The sequence below is a fragment of the Lissotriton vulgaris genome, chromosome 4_1 (genome assembly GCF_964263255.1).
Source record: "Lissotriton vulgaris chromosome 4_1, aLisVul1.2, whole genome shotgun sequence".
Taxonomy (NCBI): domain Eukaryota; kingdom Metazoa; phylum Chordata; class Amphibia; order Caudata; family Salamandridae; genus Lissotriton; species Lissotriton vulgaris.
The window spans coordinates 517909717-517932833 of NC_141691.1; the positions used below are offsets into that span (position 1 = coordinate 517909717).

At 40.9% G+C, this 23117-nt stretch overlaps 1 protein-coding gene across 3 annotated transcripts in view; it reads left to right on the top strand.

Annotated features, from left to right (window-relative positions):
- Positions 1–23117, top strand: part of LOC147718915 (uncharacterized) — a 143897-nt gene that overhangs the window by 76183 nt on the left and 44597 nt on the right. The window contains exon 6 of one of the 3 annotated variants that reach the window (XM_086964662.1): positions 9686–15414. The exons of 1 other annotated variant lie outside the window; for it this stretch is intronic. In XM_086964662.1, coding sequence (XP_086820788.1) covers positions 9686–10734 — 1049 coding nt within the window. In that variant the 3' untranslated portion in view covers positions 10735–15414. Of the gene's footprint in view, positions 1–9685; positions 15415–23117 lie in introns of those variants that run through there. One more of the 3 variants, XM_086964663.1, reaches the window with a different exon arrangement.

Consider the following 23117-nt stretch of genomic DNA (forward strand, 5'->3'; position numbering starts at 1 on the left):
TCATCATTGTGTGTCACTCTCTGTTTCACTTGTTTTCTGGTAAATAGAATACCTCGGTTCATTTGTGTTCATTTGTCTTGTTCAGTACGTGGAATCTTTATTTCATTATTCCATGTCATAAACTTGTATTTGAAAGCCAGTGTCACTGTCCTATTCATTTTTTTTTCAAAAGCATTTTTCAAAATCATTTCATTGATTGCACAGCACTCACAGCACTGCAGGAGCACAAATCGTGTGATTGATATCTCTGCAGGTTTTGGTGCAGTCTTGTTAAAAAAATGTCACAACTGCCACAACATTTTTAACACTTTTCACACACTGGTCACTCCCTTTATAAAAATTATGTGCTGATCGTGTGTGCGTTCTCTTGTCAACATTGTAACTCCAAAACATTTTCACCAGGACAGAATTGATTTGCTTTCTTCATAATTTAGCTGCTGATTTGCTTCTCGTATGAGCTTAAATGTTGACCCTCAAATAAAAGCAAAATATAAAGGGAGCATTGAAAAGCATTTAAGAAAGTTCAGAATTAAGGGCCTATTGTATAAACTGGTGCTTTAATATGTTTGACCTAGGTGCTGAATCTTGAAATAATGTAACAAATCAAGTATTGGCACCAGAAATACTATCCCTACTACCCACTCAGCCCTTTCAATAACCTGTGACATGATGGTTACATAGAGGTTTGGTGAATGTGATTGGCATATTCAAACTTGGAATTGCACCCTGAAAGCATACCTCACCGCATCTTGGCCTGCAAATAAATGTTTAATGTTTAATAGTTATAATGTGGCTCCCCTACAAAAATGTGACTGTGTCACAGGGCATGACGTGAGAGGTATGTAGTGCTTGACCGAATAGCCTATTCCTCTTGGTCCCTGTGACCCTGGCACTTAAGGACCCTCCCTACCGCTATACATTAATACCACCCCAAGGATGGTAATATCATGTGTACAGATTTCACATTTGGGTGGTTAGGCAGAGCAACTCACAGTATGTAATCTATAGCAGAACGCATGTTGCACTATTGCATTAGGAATGAGATTAGCCCATGTTAAGTTTACTCGGAGAACCACAGAATATGTCAGTGGCACATATTACTGTTGTAGAATCTGCAAGAGAGAAATACAGAGCCCTATTTTATATGGAAGCAAATAAAATGGAAGACACTTAAATCATGTGCTTGCTATCCAGGTTGCATCAATACTTATACCTGATATCGTGAACACATATTGATACACTTTAACACCTGCAAAGTCTGCCTCCAGGCAGTTGTTAAGCTCCTGTATCTCCTCCAGAAAAATTGTGTGGACTGCTCTGATATAGTCCAGCACATCCTTAACATATTTGTTGAATGTTTATGCTCACTTTGATACACATTTTTATCTAGTTTTTATTTGACATTGGTCATAAAACTGCACATACTATACCCTAGTCAAGAAAAGAAAAATTAATCTCAACATATTGAATTTACTTGTTTTCATAGTTTTCTTTATTGACACTTAAACGCATAAAGCAAGCCAGTAGTATACTTGCAGGTTTGTTGTTTTCAAAATTAAGTCGTTGGCCATTTTTTAAAATACCCTTATGTGTACGAAGTACGAGCCTGGTGTCATTTCAACAAATTCATAGGTATAGTAAAGGGATCCCCACATGCACTTTTGTGTCTCCTCCCTTAATGAAATTAAAGTAAGTAACCTGATGAAATCACAGGAACAAGACTCGAAAGATGGAAATTAAGTGTAAAATTAGTAAAAATAACTTCAAAATAGCATGAAAGTGAAAGGTATTACTTGGGGATCAAAGTTGCAAACCCTGTTGACTTCCAAATTACATCCCTGTCATCAGTTACTGTGCCATAGATGCCTTGACATTAGTTCCCTGCAGGTTCCTATGAGTGTGAGTGGTGTCTAAAAGTAACTGTTGATCACTCTTCAATGTCCCTTCTGAAAGTTGTCTCTCCACAAAGTTCTGGACAAGTTTTAAGTGTCTAGTAAATGTGTATGAACCACTTTACCTATGTCAGAAATGTGGACCATTTTAAAAGCCATAATTGTATCTTTTCCCATCCCGCAATGAATCTTTGGTTTAAGAGGAAGTGGTATGGTAGCCTTCTGGCAACATATTTGTCTCTCTGGCCATTGGTTAGAAAAAGTTTAACACAAACCCATAATTTTCAAATGCTAGTTCGCTTTTTATAATGCCTAGTTTTTAAACGTTGATGGAACCAGTCCTCACTGTGTTGGTAAACACTCACTGAGTTTTTCAAACACCGTACGACCACACCACGCCACATGGACCTGCCCCTGCAGTGCTCTCAACTATTATATAGGTGTATGTGTGAGTGCGTGTTGGAAAATCAAGAAAGTCTAGTAATAAAAAATACTTCCAAAGAAAATGGTGCAGAGAAACTGTATGTATTTTTCAAAGCAATTGCCCCTTTATTTTGGATAGACAGTATTAATGTCAGAGGGGAGGAGCCTTAAAAACGGAAAAGCAATTGTTAATGCCCCTTTTCCCCTTCCATAAAAGAACACACCTTTAGGACCCATATTATCTCTTGATAAAATGTGCACCAAGATCTTGCACGTGGGCAAGATCATTAAGTGTTTGACTTCATTAGAGATTTCCGTGATGGACACTTTTTACTGTCAATCTTAGCATTGGTCAACAGATGTGCTCAATAGTCTGTTCCTGTGAGAAATAAATGTAGCCTGTTAAGTTTACTGTAAATCTTACAGCTTAATGCGGAGTTGGACAACTCACACTTAATCATTTGACTCGCAACTATTTTATAAAATGAGCTTTACTTTATTAGAAGTGAAGCTATATTGAAAAGCTATTTCAAAATGTCAGTCCTCAGTAGCACATCACCTTGATATCACCAGTTAAGTAGTCTCCCTCATCACCTACCTTTGCTTTCTGAAACTCTTCAAATTAATTCTCATCTGCTCTGTCAGTTCTTTATAAAAATCTAACTAATAGAATGTATTTGTTTTTTTGAAACCTCTATAAGAATTTATTTTTTGGACCTAAGCATATTCTGTGGGATGATAGATTAGAAAGCACACTATTTTAAAAGATAAGCTGGGTGGTGATCTCTTGCATTGTATTAAGTCAAATGTACATAGCTCGCCCAAAGTGAACATTTGGTTTATTCAGAAATGCATGAATTGGTATTCCGATTTGCGTATATCCTAACTTTTCACTTAACATCTTCTGATATTTAGCTGCATTTCTTATTTTCTTGTCCATGGGATGCACTTCATCAGCACAGGAGCCTTTTTCGTTTCCCTTAGACTGTGCCATGTGATTTGTTATGTCACATCAAGGAACGTGCACTGAACTATCAGATTAAAAAATGGTTGTTTGCAATGAGGCAGACATCTAGCTAGTTCCATCTAAATAGAGTTGCTATTTTTTAGGGAGGCGCATACAATGAGCCAACTGTTTTTTTTGTTGAATTGTAACTATGGTGTGGACAAATAAATCAAAAATTGTCTGAATTTTATCTTAAGTTTGCCAGGTTTTTGTTGAGGTCTGTCTGTTCGTGTTGTTTGCAATTTATCACAAATTTCCAACTGTACCAAGTGGCCAGCTTTAGAAATGTACTTTTTTTGTACAGCGGTTTGGGTGTCTGTGTGTGTTTTCCTTATGATCCGAAAACATTGGGCAGGGTAGGTACTTTAAATCAGCCTTAACAGCAAATTTGCATTACGTTGTGTCCATAAGGTGATTTCTGATATTGGATTGGGGATGAGCTTATATTCAGAAGAGTGAAGAGATCAGTGATCACTGTTGTACCATTCAATACATTTACATTAAGCACATTTAAAATTAATAAATTAATAAAGTGGCTAGTAGTTCTTTCGAGAAAGGTAGGGACACCTGGCTTCATGGAGCCAGACGGGTATGACAATATTGAGAGTTAGGGAAGGTAAATGGCAGAAATTGCACAAATCATTTTATATTTGGACCTCAATGCGTAGGACATCCAAAGCCGGTATAGAACTCTCCTGGTGGGCTGTGTGTTAAGTTACCTCCACCCTCTTAAAGAGCTCAGTCTCGTGAGAAAGGATAAATATTGTTTGTGGCAGAAATGTCCACAAGTTTGTTCTCTACATGGATTTTCAGTTTGAAAAAACTGCAGGCTTGAAACTTTGAAGAAGGAATGGCAGCTCTATGCAGCAATGCAGACCAAGAACCTGTACATTCTTGTCTCCTTGTGGATTGAAGACAGTGGGTCTCTTTGAAGCTGTGATTTTGGCAACCCTTGACTTCATTTTTCAGTTGACAAAGGATATCACCACTCAACCCACAGAAGAGTAACTCTTTACCTGGTAGCTTATTATTTGATCACTCCTTTAACACAGAAGTGCCATGATGTGACAAATGTTGCCACAGAAGGTAAAAATGTCTGCATCATTATGGCTGAAAGTTTACGATATCTGCCTGCATCTGCACTATAGTATTTTGATCTTCACAATGCCACTCAAAAAGAAGTTGTGGAAGGGTAGGCCAGTGTTCCTTATTTGAGACAAACCAATCTTTTCCACCCTTTTATTCAACACTATTTACATGACAAGTTCTTGCAACTGTGTCAAGTTTGTTGTCAAATTAGAGGTGCTGCATCAAAAAATGTGTGACCTTTTTCACCGGTACTCAATACGTGATTGACTTCACAATGCTCCCCTGAATATTGGGTTTTTGGATGAGTCAGTCTGTGGAAGGCTGTTCGCATCCTGATCTGTAACTCCATGAGACAAAAATGTTGGTCATTTGGAACCCGAAGAAGGACTGGCTTTTCAATGTTTTGCAATTACAACCATGAAAGTCTCCCAGAGTAAATGGCATAGCAAGAAAATATTGGGAATTTTGATAAGAAAAAGTACTGAAATATGGTGTTCTTACAGAAATCCAAATGATTGTTTTGTTAACTAGAATTTATAATGTCTCTGTCCTTTTTTTTCTCGCCAAACAACAGACTAAAATGACCTAAATATGAGCAGCTGCACCATAAGATGTTAGATGTTATACAATTCCTTAAAAAGCGCTGGAATCACTCCAGACTATCTTCTTAGGTTTTGCACAATAAATCCTTTAAATAAAACATTAGATGTTTACCAAATCCCAGATGCATTTTAAAAGAATCTATGGGCGGTTAATGGAACATAGTATGCTATGCATAAAACAAAAGACCGGTGGTATGATGGTAGCAAAACTGGCGCCACAAGGGTGATGTCACAAAATATCAATATATAGGACTGTATTAATTCAACGGTGCTGTAAGTTGGAGGGAACTACCGGCCTCCCCAAAACTTGTGGCCTAGGCTACAAATGAACGAAAATACAATCCCCAGCACACGTTTTTTTTTCCAAAGACATGACAGCAGTAACATGCGAAAGCACATGCAATTACAAAAAAACACAGTAATTGGGTTCTGCCTTTCTTTTATTCTTTTCCTCTTTTTTTCTTTTTTATTCGTACAAGTTCTTAGCCAGCCAACATGTGTTTTGTCGCCACATTGGGAATATAGACCTGCGATTTTTTCAAGGCTCAATAGTCCCTTGTCCTGATCTTTTTCAATTTTGGTGATAATTCGAACCAACAGGGTACGTAAGCGAAGATATTCGTATGGTACGCTATTCACTTTCCATATACCGTCCATTTTCATAACCGACTTTCTTGGTCTGTTGTCGTGTGAGTTGTCACAACGTCCATATCAAGGTTCGAGTTCCGGTGCCTTGATTACCATACGAATATGAAACACGTGTTGGCCGGCTAAGAACTTGTATGAATAAAAAGAAAAAAGAGGAAAAGAATAAAAGAAAGGAAGAACCTCATTACTGTGTTTTCTGTAATTGCGTGTACTTTCGATGTTACTGCTGTCATGTCTTTGAAATAGAAAATGTGTGCTGGGGATTGTAATTTAGTATGCAATGCAGTTGATACATAACTGCTGCACGTTGTAATCAAGGGATAACTTGTGAATTAATTTCAATATGAAAATATCTTTCTGTGTGCGTTCATCTTCCTTCCTTTTCCCTCACATTCATTCTTTTCTTCTACTTTGCTGGACCTTTTGTATGCCATGGATATCAGTATTGTCTTCTTCGCTCTCATCCTGTTTGCACTCTGTACTGAATTCACAGTCTCTTCCCATTTTAGATCTCTGCTGGAAAAAAAACCTTAAATAAAAATTAAAAAACACACACACACCTAAAAAGTGCTTGGAGTCTGCTCATTACCTGCCATTTGTTGGCTTCCTCGTCACTCTTGTTACTTTTTTTTCATTTGCTAGCGACAACAACTAGTTTCATTTTGCTAGACCTACATCCTCGATGCCCCCCCCCTCTGCCCCCACTTCATCTAACACCCATCCCTCGCTGTTGCTTGTAATTTTGGTGCTGGTATTTAATCAGGCTCAATTTGTCACTCACTTGTGCAGTGCAGCAGTGTTTACTCAAACACCCTGTTTTCTCAGGACACTGGCAATCAAGCCTCATGCCATTCAGTGTGCAATGCCACTCACTGAGAAGAACAATACATGTGAAGAAAGGAATTTGTGAATTAATCATAACAACTATGTTTTGTTTTCCTCAGTCACATCGCATCCCAAGCCTTACGGTTCGTTCAGAGGCGATTTTCATGTGTGACCAATTCTGCCCAGCATTGTCAGATTTTCAGATGCCCTAGCTAAGCATGAGACAGGCTCTTACCCTGTGTCATGCAGCCTGCCAGAGGCAATGGTATGTTTTAACCCATCCCCCCCCGCTCCGATTTATTGTGTCAGCTTTGCCCAGTGTTTTATCAAACATGGTTGTTGCAAATCGTGCCTTAAAGAAGATAAAATGCCCCAAGCCCCCTCCCATTGGAAATCTTGAGTCTACCATCAGTTAAAGAGTGTCAGGGCCTCAGTTGGCCAAGAGTTACTGCACAGAACCTGGCTGGCCTATTCAACCTGAATGAGAAAGGGATTCATTGGTCTTCTAAGAAATATTTGAAGTGACTGCCACTGCATTTCTGTGCCTATACACTCATACTGGTGTGCAACAGAAAATACCCACCAATACAGCAAAACTACAGAAGTCGAGCAAGACCTTGAGGAAACATACGTTGTGTTACAGCTATACAAATCATTAGTCGTGCCGTAGCTCTAGTATTGAATGCTGAGTTCTCAAGTTCTCACCTGGAGCATTGTGTCCAATTAAAAAAATCAGTCACCTTCAACTCCACGCTTTCCTTTTAAACTTAGGTTGATACTGTCAGGAAGAGACCTGTTGTGCATCCTGAGGACTGTTGTCTCTGTACTCCTCTAGCACCAGTGATCGGCTTTTGTCCATGCAGTGATAATGATTCTCTCGTTTTTGCACCAGCATCAATTGGGCCTTCCCTCAAAAACTGTTAAAACTGGAAGGAGCCCACAACTTTTCAGTCAGATGTGGCCTGAAGCCTAGAGCTGAAAATTGGGGCCTCTGGAACCAGGTTTGAGTCCCGACCTGTGATTCTGGCCAGATCACTTAATCTCCATGTGCTTGAAAAGATACGAGCAATGGCAAAACCAAAAGGTCTGATGTATGTGAGAGCTGTTTGCTTTGACAATATCTTTTAGCCATGTAGTAGAGCAGCGTGACTGCTGGGCTGCATGGTTAAAAGTTCTAAAACGTTATAAAAGTTATAATAAAAGAAAGCGCTATGATGAGAGAAAGTAAAAAAAATATTGCGTATAGCACTTATTTTTAATAATATTTAGCCATGCTGCATAGAATCCATGCTGCTCGACAACATGTCTAGAAAACATCTGGAAAGCCAATATCTCTCACATAGATCCATTGCCTTTGCCAATGCTTTTTCCTACTCAGACCGTCCATTCTCTCTAGTCTTCCCTCATTTCACTTCTTTCTCCTGTTTACTAGCCCACCTCTGTCGCTAGTACATTTCTCTCCTATTTTTAAACTCTTCCCCCATCCCCATTACGTGATGCCCTTAGGCCACTCTTTTCCTTCCCAGTCTTTTCTTTTCCATCTCTACATTCAGCATTGTGTCTGACATTCTTTTGGTTCTGAAGTCCTTTGAATGCCTCCAAACCTGGTTATTCCTTTTATAACAGTTCCTTAGGGATTGGCTTAATTGGATTTAATTGCTAAAATTAAAAGCTGAAATGATTCTCTTCTGTGAGTGCCTGATTTCCTTAATCTCAAAAGTTCACCGAAAATATGAAATATAAAAGCAGTACCCCAAATTCGGTCTGCATTAAATTAGTGCTTGTAGTAATCTTGGTCAAAGATTTTTAAAGCTGTGTTTTTTAACATATTTGGGGTTCTGTTGATTACAATAGAGTTTCAACATGATGTAACTGAAGGAGACCTCAACAGTAGGCATTTGTAATATTTAACATCTTTTCAGATGTGTAATCTACAGATGCCTTGTTTGCTGATGTCTGGATTAGTCACTACTGTTATGCATGAATTGGGGTCTTGCTCCCATTAATTCATGATGACTAGTAAAGGACAGTCCTGTTTAATCTCCCTTTTATTTAGCTCTACACTGTAAATGGCCAAAAAAAATAGCTTTCAGACCTTTGCAGTGAACAGTTTAATAATGTTGCTTTTTTCACTGGCCACACGCATAGTGACTGTTTCTTTTTAGATTGTAACTGAAGCCAGCTTAAACATAAACATTTTCCCAGTGTTTCTTTGTAATTTCTGTTAGTTCCCTAATACAGGGAGAAAGAAGAATTGACTGCATATTGGTGAAGGGCAAATAGCACACACTTTGAGTTTTTAGTGATTAAGAAATATGAGTGGCATAATGGAGGCACACTGTGGCTGCCAAAAGCACCAATGAACATGCTCTATTGACAGTGAATAATTTATAGTCATCCTGAAAATTTGAAATCAGATGAAGACCCACATTCTGTGACATTACCCTTGATAAAATGTTGTGGTCAGTAATATTGTGCAGTGCTTTGAGATTAAATGGTCACATCACTCACTGTTCTACCTCATCATTGTCTAGGTCCACAGTGACCAGAACATGTAAGGGAAATGGAAAATGACACATTAGGGAGACATTTTCCTCTTCCCTTCTGACTCAAAACATAAGCAGATAGAACTCATTCTTCAGCATTAATTCATTAAGATCCATAGTTTTGTTTGTGATTTAATTTAGTTTGTGGGCTTTTTCAATTGTTAATGCTGAGTTTGCATGATGGGTTTAGATATTCGCATGTTCTTCATCAATTTTTTTACATAGTGAGAATTTATGACATTGCCAGTAGGGGCATATTGAGGTTGTCTGGTTCCTGATAACGTTTAGTGGGGATCCATGTGTCATTCTGAAGCTGGCTAGTTAAACCTTTAAATGGAAAATATCACTTTATTTCATGCGCATGGAATGTGGTTTAGTTTCTGCAGTTCATTTAGGTTTAGATATTAAAAGACTAAATTGTGCTTTATTAATCAGTGAGTTTATTTTCCATTGAGTAGAATCATCATTGCAATCATTGCAGATATTCAGAGCGCGTGCATGACTTCAGTTCTTCACATCTTCAAACATGCTATGTTACCAGACGTATGCATTTGACAGCCACAACTTCACTGGATTTCACGAGCCAAATGTTTAAATCATTTGTTTTCTGTAGTGCACGTAATGAATAATGACTGGATTTTCATTCTAATCCAGCAGAGGATGAACCTGTGAATATAATTAAGAGGGAACCATCTATCGAAGAATGCCCGGAAAAACTGAACAGTGATGCACAGTTGGAAAAAGCCAAGAAGGTTCTTCAGGGAAAAATATGTAAAAGTGAAAACTCAAAACGGAAATGGAAAAAGCGTTTTGGACACCCTCTAGATCCATCAAATAGACCTGTAAAATCCTTAAGCAACACATCCCAAGGAAACGAGGGCAAGTACCCATGCTCTGAATGTGAAAAATTCTTCAATCAGAAAGAATCTCTTATTAGGCACATGAGAACACACACTGGTGAGAGACCTTATCAGTGCGATGGATGTGAAAAAAGCTTTGGTTACACTTCAGCACTTAACAAACATAAAAGAATTCACACTGGAGAGAAGCCATATAAATGTGTTATTTGCAGCAAATGCTTCACTCAGAAAGGTGATCTTAGCAGACACCAGAGAATACACACAGGAGAAAGACCTTACAGGTGCTCGTACTGTGATAAAAGCTTCAGCCAAAATGGAGATCTTATTAGACATCAGAGAATTCATACTGGTGACAGACCACATAAATGTACAGATTGTGAGAGAAGCTTCAATGACCATTCCTCCTTAATTGTTCATCAAAGAACCCATACGGGGGAGAAACCATACACATGTCCTGAATGTGATAAAAGTTTCCCTTTAAGGTCTGCACTTACTGCTCACAGACGAACACACACTGGAGAGAGGCCGTACAAATGTGCGGAGTGTGGCAGAGAATTCAGTTACAAGCAACTTTTAACAAATCATTACAGAGTCCACACAGGTGAAAAGCCCTATCAGTGTACAGAGTGTGGAAAAAAATTCAGGGTGAAAGAAAATCTCAAAATTCACCACAGAATTCATACAGGTGAAAGGCCGTATCATTGCAATGAATGTGGCAAAAGTTTCAAAGACAGCTCGGGTCTCATTCAACATCAAAAGACCCATGTAAGAAAAAAGACTGATGTGTTTAATGAATTTGATGAAAACTTCAACAGTTGCCCAGATCTCATCCAGCAACTGTGACAACAGATGGATTAGTTGAAGCTGTTTGGCACACCACATACGCTGAAAATAGCACTTGAAGCTAATATGAGAAATTATTAATGCAAAGCATTATTCTTTTAGACCCTAACTCGAGATACATTTATTTATTATTTGAAATTCTCAAAACAGGGTAACGCATCTCAAAGTAGTATAATATGAATTTTTTTATGTATGAACTACTTCAAAAAAGACCAACAAGATGATAACTAGTTTTGCACTCCAGCCATGCACTACCCAATCGTCGGAGAATCAACCTTAATGGCAACAAGTTGTAATTATGCACAAAAGGATTCTAGATGCTGCAGTCCGAGTTTCAGCAACTGTAGGAACTTATTAAAAAGCTGTGCATGGCATTTTTTAAGGCTCGAAGAACTGACTATACATCAGCACAGCTGTTGTAAAAGACTTTGAAGCAAACGGAGAAGAAGAATGGGGACAGAGGAGTGTTGATGATGGACAAAGCATTGCTTTAGTTGACTAGATCACTGGTCATGCTCACCCCTTTAAGTGATATCTACACAATATAACACATACATAAATTATGTATCATCACTACAAGTAGCAAAAAGGATTTTAAGAAACAAATCATTACTCATATTTTTCCGAAGATCTTAGATTTTTATAACTTTTTTCCTTATTACTAGTTACCAACTGGTGTATATCGATTTCAAACTTGGATGTATACTCATTGTTCTCATTACCTGGATAGTTGTATTCACAGACGGGTGTTGTGACTGTGCCCTAAAAACATTATCTGGACAATCATGTTTATTTAACTCTGTGATGAAATCTAATTTTCCTAGAAATATCCAACCTCCTAGTTTCAATGATCTTGATTTGACACTTTTTGCATCACGGAATCCCTGCATCTTTTCCCATGACACTGGTTTTCTCCTCAAGAACACACATGAAGTAATGCATTTTAAAGAGTATCCATGCATTTTGCAATAAGTCCTAATAGGATAGAGATTATCCATCTCTTTATTCTAGTTGAGTTATTGAAGGTGTGTTGTAAGTGATCAGTAGTAAGGAAATTACTACCCGTATGCAAGTTGTGGTCCCAGTTTGATAAGTATGTAGTAGCATACATTTGATTGTTGGGTTTTGTTGAAGTAGGAGCTGTGCTTAATTTGAGCCTGTAGTTGCCGGTGGTGCTCACCAGCACCCATTTATGGGGACCAACACTTATTTTTCCTCATCAGACATTGACCGCAAGTAAGAATGGGAAAAACACAAAAAGGGTAGAGAAGTAAGAAGAGAAAGGCAGAAGAACAGTTGCAAATGGAGAAAGCAGGGATGTGCATGAGTGAGAGAAAGCACCAGGGAGTGTTTAATAGTGGATGGATAAGCAATGAGGTTGATTCAAGACTATGGAGCCTTGGTATTTGGTGTGCCAACATTTAAAAGCAGTGGCTGCTGATTTCTGAACAGAACTTTTGGCATTCATTCTATTACAAATTAAGCACCGACCAAAGGTCTGCAGCCATTTCAATTTCTCTGTAGCAAAGAAGCACTGTGAGTGCTATTGGAGCATTGCTGTGTTCAGGTCATGTTTTGTGTTTGGTTGGTATGTTACAATTATGGTTAAGAAAGTTCAGTTAATGAACAAATTTCAGATGTGCTTTATACCAAGACAGGTATTGTGTGCCCTTCAGACGATGGTTTAATTGTTGGCATTTTGAAATGGCATGAAAACTGCAAAATGCCTCACTCAGCACAAACTTGACATTGTGCAATGAAAAGAGAAATGCATCAAACCTGAAAAAGTTAATTTGAAAGATTACCATCTAGGGCAAAGCATTTCAGGATTTTAAAGTATGGTAAACAACTTACTTGTTGTAGAGCACAGCATTTGTAAAAGCGAGATTGTTTGTTCAAAACACTGAGCGCATTTCTGACTGCTTTTATTTGCTTGCTGTGGCAGTGTATATGGACATGACCATTACTAAACACGCATAGATTGTTTAAATATCCTTTCATGCTTGATCAAGACTAGCTCGTATTTTAAATGGACATTATTTTCAGGCTGAATATTGGTATATTACCTTTACATTGTTTGATGTGCATCTTTGATTTCCATTGGCAAACTTACAAATAAATGTAGATTCTCATCCCTTTTCACTCACGTCTAGAAATTTCCTTTTGCTTGTGTCAGGGAGCCTTAAAGATTCTACTTATTACTGAGCTGTACACTCTCTCAGATGTAAAATGTGCATATTCATGTTTTTTGGTTTTTATCAAAAGCTTGAATCTGCAACTCAGATCTGGAAATGTCTGTACCATAACCATGTACTGTGCAGGAAGAGATATGTTCAATTTTCTCAAAACCCAAGTTTTATTTAGCCATTTCTGTCTTGATTTTGGAAAAGTTGCTAAAGAAGAGTTCCCACTTGGAATAGTATGGGAGCTCCAGGTTGTATCGAGTATGGTAGCTTGGATTTTAAAAAGGCTGTTTATAGGTTGTATCACTCTCCGTAATAATCGGTTTACTATTCATTGTCTGCATATTCTGTACTTGTCATGGACTTTGGGGACATGTTGACTTGGCATTGCCGATATTTTGCCAGTGATATCACCACTGGCTTCACATCCCTGCCTCTTGCCTCTTGCTATGTTTAAAAATTAGCCCTAGCTGCTATCCAACAGATTTTTCTCACTACAAATCTGTTTCTCTTGTTCTACTACTCATTTTACCCCCAACATTAACTCTCTCTTTCTGTTTGCTCAATAACTTTAGTTCACCAGATTAGAATAAGTGTCTTTCCGAGGAGGCACATTTAGACTAAATTGTTCTCACATCCTGTGTTCTAAGTGTGTGTGTGTTTGTGTGTGTTTTACAAGCACAACATTTTGCTATTTTACTTCTATTCCTAACTTTAGATCCACTGACTTAGTATATCTGTTGAATATTAATATCCCAAGATGCCATACAAAAAACAGGGAAACTGAAGTCTTTTGATGCTGCCACTTTGGGGATAAGACTATGCAAACTCTTGAAGAGAACTTCCTCAGCTAACATATATCCAGCCAACTGGACACTTGTATTCAAAATTGACTTCAACCTTTTGGAGAGAAGAAATCATTCCAAAGTGCCTATGGCTCCATGGCAACTACTTACTAAGTAGAGTTGTCTCTCAAGAGATTGTGGTTAGAGAAATAGATGACCTGCCCAGTCAGAGACTGTTGCTGGTCTCTTGCTTCTTCAGCAAGTCTGTTCACACGGTGCGGAGGATGGGCAGGGAGCCCATCTCTTTGTGTAGGCGTGCATCTCTTGGCATGCCCTAGGCCACAGACTGTTAATATGTTTCTTCTATCTGGTCACATTTTGACCCTTGAGAACTGGCTTAAGACCAGTGAAGTTGAATGTAAATTTTCAGACTTCATTGAATAGGATATTATTTCCAACCATACAACTTGACTTTGCCTTTACCGTAGATGCCATTCTCTACCTTTTTCTGTATACATTTTCATTACCGTTGTGAAGTACTTCAGCTACCTTCCCAGATGCATGGCAAAAGTGATTTATTAGCCAAGAAACCAATATGAAATGTGGTAATGACAACTGCTTTATTTCAGATTAACACCCATGACTACAAAGCGGAGTCTAGCATTGTTCAATACTATTTTTTTTAAGCTTTGCGGACTTGTCGCAGAAAATGACACATAGTCTCTTAGTTGCCCAGGCCATTTCCTACTCTCCTTGAATATGGGGCTTACCCTCCTTCCCTATTAGCAAGTACAGTGCCAAGATTTGAAATTCTCCAATTTAATCCTCTCCCTTTTCCCCCGACATCAGTTTTGTCTTGTATAGCTAGTTGTGGAAGAAAGCTTTATTTTTTCCCACCCTTGGTTGTACTTACATTGTTTTATTCCCTGTGCCACAAATGTAATTTGTATTTGTGTTGTAAGGTATATTGTTTCCCTTGTTGATGGAGGTGCTTATTGTACAAATAAAGTGGTGATTCTGTTCTTCTGCATAAGCTGAGTTTGTCAGTGCCTCCCCATTTGTAAGCATAATTTGCCTCAGACCCTGCTTCCGTCATGGAATATTATCTTGATGATTAAGTGATAGTAAGCTTTTTAGCAGGTGTTAAATTGACCAATGCACCTTGCAAAAAATGGAATAGTCCCGATCTTTGCTTGACCTAAAGAAACATGAAGCTTGGTGGCACATTATTGCCTAATCTACTGACGACAAACCAAAAGCCCAAACAAACAGAGAAAATTTACTATTTGAATTTTAATTTTGTCAAAGAAAAATGAAACACAAAAAGATGTTATGTTGTGGGTATGATTCTCTTTGTAAAAATGTACTGTGATAAACACTCAAGACTTAAGGAGGTTCTGAGATTATTGGCACAGAAATATTTCTAAAGACAAAGCAAGTAGAGTAGAATTATCAAGTAGCTTTGTTTTCAGAGTCTCCCATGATCCACCAGAGTATATACGTGTAACTTAAAGTACAGTACGTTTGCAAAAAAAATACCATTCAACTTTTCATTGTGATGAGAAGACTATCTTCAAACTGTTGCCTGTACCATTTTCATACATGGCCATGTTAGCTTAGTGACCCATTATTTGTTGGTCTGTTGTTCACTTCCTGCCTGTTCTGTTTTTGTGCTGTGTTGTTCAATGAAGTAAACAGTATTTTAATGATTATTTCAGATGCTTTGTTTTTTGTTGTTGCAGCTAAATTTTTTATAACAGTTAGGCTATTGCCAACTGAATAACATATAGATAAATATTTCCTGGAATAGGACATCTAGTGCACAGGATATGAGAGAGTGCTGGAAGACCTAAGATAGTTGAGTGATATGACATTATCCTTATATATATATTTTTTTCTTTTTTTTAAAGTTTTATAAAGCGCGAACAAGATCCTAGCGGATATCAGAGCGCTGTACATACAGTAAAAGTTACTTAAACCGACAATAAGAGCAGATCAAAAACATATGTACAAGGCATATAGTAAAACAGCAGAATTAGGAGTAACATCCAAGGAAAGAAAGTGCCTTGTGGGTGGGGGCGCATGTGCGTTTCGTCACAGGATTTCAGTAGATTCAGTAGAATCAAGTGAACTTGGCCATGAGGATGGCCTTAACTTCCTTTTTAAAAAAGGTAGTGGATCGATAGTCTGGTTTCTGGGGGTAGGGCATTCCAAATTCTGGGTGCCATCCCAGAGAAGGATCTGTTATACTTTTTTTCTTATGGAATTTTTGTGGTTTCAGTAGTAGTTTTGCCGCACTTCTTGAGGATCTGGGCCCACCCAAGATCGTTAATTTCTGTGCCAAATAGCTGGGTGACTTGTGATGCATGGCTCTGTGTGTCATGCAGGCAATTTTCAGCTGGATTCTCGCCTCGAGGGGTAGCCAGTTCAAGGATTGAAGGTCCGGGGAGATGTGGGAGGTACGTTTAGATCCAGTTATGAGTCTTGCTGCGGCGTTGATTGATGCTCTGAGTGGTGCATTTGATGTTTTGGGTAGGCCACAGAGAGAGACACATCCGTATTCCACTCTGGGTATAACCAGAGCTTGTACTGCCTGTTTGAAGTCATTGTGTAGTACGAAGTGTTTCATTTTCCTCAATGAGTTTAGCTGGAAGTTGGCTCCCTTTGTAGAATTGCTGATATGTTTTTGCATGTTGAGGTTACTGTCAAGAGCGATTCCTAGTGATTTTGCTGAGTCTACGATGGTAGGTTGAACGTTAAACGCTGTAATATGTTTGATCCAATCTTGCATTTTGGGGATTTGAGCCGGGGGAGCTATTAGTAGGAATTCAGTCTTTAGGCATTCAGTTTGAGATGATTTTCTGCAAGCCAAGTTTGGGTGCTCCTAAGCGCTGAATTAAGTAGTTTGACATCCTGTAGGGTGTGTATCTTGAGGTAGAGTTGAGTATCATCTGCGTACATGTGATAATGCACGTTAGAGGCTTGTAGGATTTCAGTGAGAGGTTCTAGGAAGAGATTAAACACTGTTGGGGACAGTGCGGATCCTTGCGGGACACCTTAAGATACTGGGACAGGTTTGGATAGGGTGTTATTGACTTTGAATTGTTGTGTCCGATTTTGAAGAAATGAAGTGAACCAACTAAGCACTGTCCCAGACAAACCCATTATGTGTTTCAGGAGGTCTAACAAGTTCTCATGTTTGACCGTATCAAAGGCCGAGGAGAGGTCCAGTAGGATGAGTAGACAGGATCTATTTTGGTCGAGTATTTGCAGCGCGTCGTCAATGATGTGTATCATGGCTGATTCTGTGCTGTGGCCTGCACGGAAGCCTGATTGGTGTTTGTTGAGAAGATTAAAGTGATCAATATGTTTCGTTAGCTGTAGGTGCACACATTTTTCCAGCAGCTTGGCTAAGGTGGGGAAATTGGGGATAGGGCGATAGTTGTTAAGGTCCGTGTGGTCTGCCGTGGGCTTCTTTAGAATGGGTGAAACCTGGACTATTTTGAGGGTATCTGGAATGCATCCTTGTATAAGTGATTTGTTTATGATCTTGGACCAGAGAGGTAAAAGCAGTGGAGTGAGGTCTTCAACAAGGATGAAGTGATTTGTTTATGATCTTGGACCAGAGAGGTAAAAGCAGTGGAGTGAGGTCTTTAACTGCGTTTGTCGGTTTGATTCCAAATGAATTTTAATTGAAGGAATGTACTTTTATTTTAAGCATTTTAATTATTCAGTTCCATAGTAAATGCTATGCATGCACTCATGCAAACAATATCTACCATGACATTTCTACAAAATGTGGTTAGAAAATGGGAAGTGGATATTGCCTGGAAAGCTCATTGGATGTAGCAGTACGACTGTTGTAATCACATGCAAAATATGACCCATGAGCATTAACAAGTATTTACCATGCCTTTTCTCACACTCTTTGAACTTCTTAAATGTATGCTGACTTCAAATGGACTTAAGAAGTGTAATGAGTAACGGACTTTCCTCAAACAGTTTCCAGATTTCATGTGGGCTAGGGGAAGGATAGAAAATAGGATGAATTAATGTGCTTCTGCCTACTCATATTAATCATATAATTTTTAATTCTGTATGCCACACACTCATACTGGCATAGGGTCCGGATTGACAGGTTTCTTGATGTTTACCCATTAGTTTTGAGAACTGCAAGCAGTGTGTAGAACTATGTTTAATTCTCTATGGGCCTTGCGTAACTCTTTTTCTTAATTGTGAGCCCACTCTTAAGTTTTTTTTTTTTTAAACTTCAGTGTATGAAAAAGACGCATGCCTAAAAACACAAAACGCCTGCAACATAAGGCCCGCAAACCATTTTATCCACTCTTCATTATTACTTAACACCTTGGCTGCTAGGCGTTTCCCCCCCCCCCCTGTGCTGGAAATTGCCATTTTGCTGGTGTCATGACGAGCTCAGATCGTCATCAGCACAGCTCAACTGTGCATCATGACGAGCTGAGCTCGTCATGAGCATCGAAAGGGTTAATGTGACTCCAAGTTGTACAAAACGTTTTGGAAAAAACAATACTGATCGATTACATTCACAAGAATTTGGTCTTTTACATATGTATTTTACACATTCGAGTTTTGCTTTAGTGAAGCTGCTAAAGTTGAACTTAGAAGTGTTTCCTTAAAAAAGTAGGTAAGCATAGACAAAGCAAATCAGCCTGCCTTTAATTTGCCAACCCATGTAAATACAGGCATCCGCAAATGCTGTTTGTGTGTTGCACGTACAAATGCTATTCATCACCTTAACACCATGCGCGCTAGCGGAATTCCGCTAGCGCGCTGGGTTTTTCAAAAACGCACTTTACGTGACGAGCTGGGCTCGTCATCAGCGTGCGAGCGGGCTACGCCATGACGAGCCCAGCTCGTCATGAGCGTCGAAGGGGTTAAAGCCTTCCTTATTGGCTTTACCAGTGCTTGGGAAAACAAGTAGCAAAAATAGTTACTTCCTGTATAAAAAGTGACAAATAGATTGATAAATGAATGTACTTTTCAGGTGTAAAACATTCTATCCTTCATTGGTAAGGAGGCACTTTTCTAGGAGGCAGAATGATATCCCAAATCGCTAATACCATAAAGGGAGAAAGTGATACTCACCTAGATGTACCCGCTTTGTATATTTTAAAGAACTGGTAAAAATGCATCTTTCAAACTAGCTGCACTTTCAAAACAGTCCTGAAATCAAAATGAGAAAGTGTTTCTAGTTTCATAGTATTTCAGGCTACAAGCTGACTGCCAGACCAGGCTCCGGTTTAGGGACATAGGACACAAAATGTATCTTGAGGCTTCACTTAAGTGAATGTTATTTCCAACCTGAAACATACTGTTCGCTTTACAGTGGATTCTGTGGGTTAGGCGGAAAGGGAAGAGCAACACAGGACAACAAAAATGAAGAAAGGCGACAGCTTCTCTGACTACCACTAAGCTCCTACATGCAGACCTATATGCTTTAGAACAGTGGTGTTCTGAATCTGTGGTTCAGGGACCCCTGGAGTCTTGGATGCCTATTCAGGGTTGTCCGCATCTGCTTAGAAAACTAAATAATGTCAAAAGAGAAGTAAAATGTAAAGCTAAAAATGTTTAAAGGTTCTGTGAAAAATTAAGGAATTAGAATTTAGAGGCTAAAAATGAAAATTATATTCTCAGATGATTCGTGGGTGCAGTGCAAGTCTATTGAACAGAATATAGTATGGACAATGGATGATTTTTCAATCAAGCATTTATTTATATAGCGCACTACTCACCCAGAGGGTCTCAAGGCGCTAGGGGAGGGGGGTCTGCTACTGCTCGAACAGCCAGGTCTTGAGTTGCTTCCTGAAGGCGAGGTGGTCCTGGGTCAGGCGGAGGTTGGTCGGGAGGGAGTTCCATGTCTTGGCGGCGAGGTAGGAGAAGGACCGTCCCCCTGTGGTGGCTCTTCGGATGCGGGGGACGGCGGCGAGGGCGTGGCCGGTCGATCGAAGCTGGCGTTTGGGAGCGTAGAAGTTGAGGCGGCTGTTGAGGTATCCTGGGCCTTGGTTGTGTAGGGCTTTGTGTGCGTGGGTGAGGAGTCGGAAGGTGATTCTCTTGTTGACCGGGAGCCAGTGCAGGTCTCTCAGGTGTCCGGAGATGTGGCTGTGACGGGGGATGTCCAGGATGAGTCGTGCTGAGGCGTTCTGGATCCGCTGGAGTCTCTTCTGGAGTTTGGCGGTGTTTCCGGCGTAGAGGGAGTTGCCGTAGTCCAGACGGCTGGTGACGAGGGCCTGGGTGACCGTCTTCCTGGTCTCGGTGGGGATCCACCGGAAGATCTTTCGTAGCATGCGCAGGATGTTGAAGCACAACGAGGAGACGGCGTTGACTTGTCTGGTCGTGGAGAGGGAGGAGTCCAGGATGAAGCCTAGGTTGCGTGCGTGGTCTGTTGGTTTGGGTGCGCTGCCTAGGGCGGGGGGCCACCAGGAGTTGTCCCAGGCGGAGGGTGAGGATCCCAGGATGAGGACTTCCGTCTTGTCCGAGTTCAGTTTCAGGCAGCTGATCTTCATCCATTCGGCTACCTCTTTCATCCCTTAGTGAAGGTTGGCTCTGGCGGTGGCAGGGTCGTTGGTGAAGGAGAGAATCAGCTGGGTGTCGTCGGCGTAGGAGATGATGTTGAGGTTGTGCTGGCGTGCGATGTCTGCGAGGGGGCTCATGTAGACGTTGAAGAGGGTTGGACTGAGCGAGGAGCCCTGAGGAACGCCGCAGATGACTTTGGTGGCTTCAGATCTGAACGGGGGGAGGCGGACTCTCTGTGTCCTTCCAGCGAGGAAGGAGATGATCCACTCCAGTGCCTTCTCCTGGATTCCGACGTTGCTGAGTCGCTGCACTAGTGTACGGTGGCAGACAGTGTCGAAGGCTGCGGAGAGGTCTAGGAGGATGAGGGCTGCTGTTTCTCCGTTGTCAAGCAGTGCTCAGATGTCGTCGGTGGCTGCGATCAGGGCGGTCTCGGTGCTGTGGTTGGCCCGAAAGCCAGACTGCGAGAGGTCGAGGGATCCGTTTGTCTCGAGGAAGGCGGCCAGCTGCTTGTTGACGGTCTTCTCGATGACTTTTGCAGGAAACAGGAGCAGCGAGATGGGGCGGTAGTTCTTGAGGCCGGTGGGGTCGGCTGATGGCTTCTTTAGTAGAGCGCTGAGTTCGGCGTGCTTCCAGCTCTCTGGGAAGGTAGCGGTGTCGAAGGAGGTGTTGATGATGTCCCGCAGGTGGGGTGCGATGACAGCGTCGGCCTTGTTGAAGACGTGGTGAGGGCAGGGGTCGGTAGGAGATCCGGAGTGGATGGAGTTCATCGTGCGGACGGTGTCTTCGGTGCTGATCGGGGTCCAGGCGCGGAGGGTGGTGGTGGGGGGCGGTGGTTCGGTCGTGGCGTGCGTCAGTTGAGTGCTGAAGCTGTTGTGTATGTCCGCGATCTTGTTGTGGAAGTAGGAGGCGAGGGAGTTGCAGAGGTCTTGCGAAGGGGTGATGTCGTTGTTTCCGGCGTTGGGGTTGGAGAGCTCTTTAACGATGTTGAAGAGTTCCTTGCTGTTGTGTGCATTGTTGTCCAGTCGTTCCTTGAATGCGGTTTTCTTGGTGGCGTGGATGAGTTGGGGGTGTTTTCGGGTGGCGAGCTTGAGGGCAGTCACGTTGTCCGGTGTTGGGTCTCTGCGCCAGATTCTCTCGAGGCTCGGCAGTTCTTCTTGGAGCTCTTGAGTTCGTCGGTGAACCATGGGGCTTTCTTGCTACCGGGTCTGCTAGGCGGGGTCTTCAGCGGGGCGAGGTCGTCTGCGCAGTTGCTGATCCACTTCGCGAGGTTGGTGGCCGCCTGGCTTGGGTTTGTTGTGCTGGTGGGAGGGTTCATGCTCAGGGAGGTCGCGAGCTGGTCACTGTGATCTTGTTCCAGCTTCTGCGTGCAACCTGTTGCTGGTGGTGGTGGATCGTTGTCCTTCTAAAGCTGAAGTGAACACAGCTGTGGTCCGTCCAGTGGAGTCCGGTGGCGTGGCTGAAGGCGATGTCCTTGCTGGATGAGAAGACGGGGTCGAGTGTGTGTCCGGCGTAGTGGGTGGGGGTGGTCACCAGTTGCTTGAGTCCGAGTTTGTGTTTTGCCTTTCAAATCATCAAAATTGCTTACGCCTTGGTACCTGGATTCCAACAATCTCTCAGTGGGGGTCCTCATATTCCAACAATCATTTGCAATGCAATAGGTCTCGCATTTACGCGACTTTAAGCTATTGGCAATGTAAATGACAATGCCTTTTATTTATATTTTAAAACGAAAACAAAAATAAAAGTCATTGTTATTTGTAATGTTATTTGCTTAAACTTGTGTAAATGCAAAACCTATTGCATCACAGATGCTTTTGCTTCATTTGACCACCAGATGGGAGTCACAGCACACACACAAAAAAAATCTGTTTCTAGGTTAAAACGAAACGCAAATGGAATTGGTGCAAGATAATTGATGTTCTTGAAAACGGGTCACTTCCTCCCTCTATAATATATGCAACGAAACACCGTCTTTTGTGCTCACGAGCCTTTGTCCTTTTTTAGGGAAAGTATGTGGAGCCTGAACCTTAACACAGCGGCAGTGTAAACCAGGCATTTCACGAACCTTACTGCAGGCTCTGCAGACGAATATATGAATTTCACCTAGAAGCCAGCGTTCAAATACTGATCTACAAACGAGCTGCCGTGCTGTCAGCAATGAAGGCATGTCTATTAACTGAGAGATTGTCACACAGAGCAGGTACTCAAGACCACCACAGGCGCTCTCCAGCCGTCCTGGAAGTCTGGGGTGTAAACATTCTTTAAAGTTTGTTAAAGATTAGCTAAGAGCATTCCCTTAAGTTTTGTATTGCTACTTTAGTGACATAATAAAACCATTGTCTAATAATAACAAGCTGTCGCAATTGCTAAAGCAGAATAAGATCCAGTCCTGATGGGCAGTCACAAAAGGCCGGTAACAAGGAGGGACTAAGATGCCTCATTATCAATCGGAAGCCATCATTTACCATGGACGATGACACCCGCCAATGAAAAAGATGGGCGGGGCTTCCACTCCACTTCTAAAAACATACTACAGAATGCCTCGCACAGCGAGCAGCCCACGTCCTGCAATGCTAGGCTCGACCTAAAAATGATTCAGCAGTGGTCTCCGAACTTCTGTAATGATTATGGGCATCCTGAGAAGTCAAAAGATAAGAACCACTTCTTTAAAATGTTATATTCTTCTGTTTTGCAATTTAAAACTTACCATGAAACTGTTTGTAGTCCGTCCACATGCTGATTATGTGCTAGCTAGCTGAAGAGACTATTGGTCATATATTGTGCATATACGCAGCCCTTCTTGATCAGAGAGTTAATTATTTAAACCGCATGTCTAGAGAAAGGGGAATAAGAAACATCAATT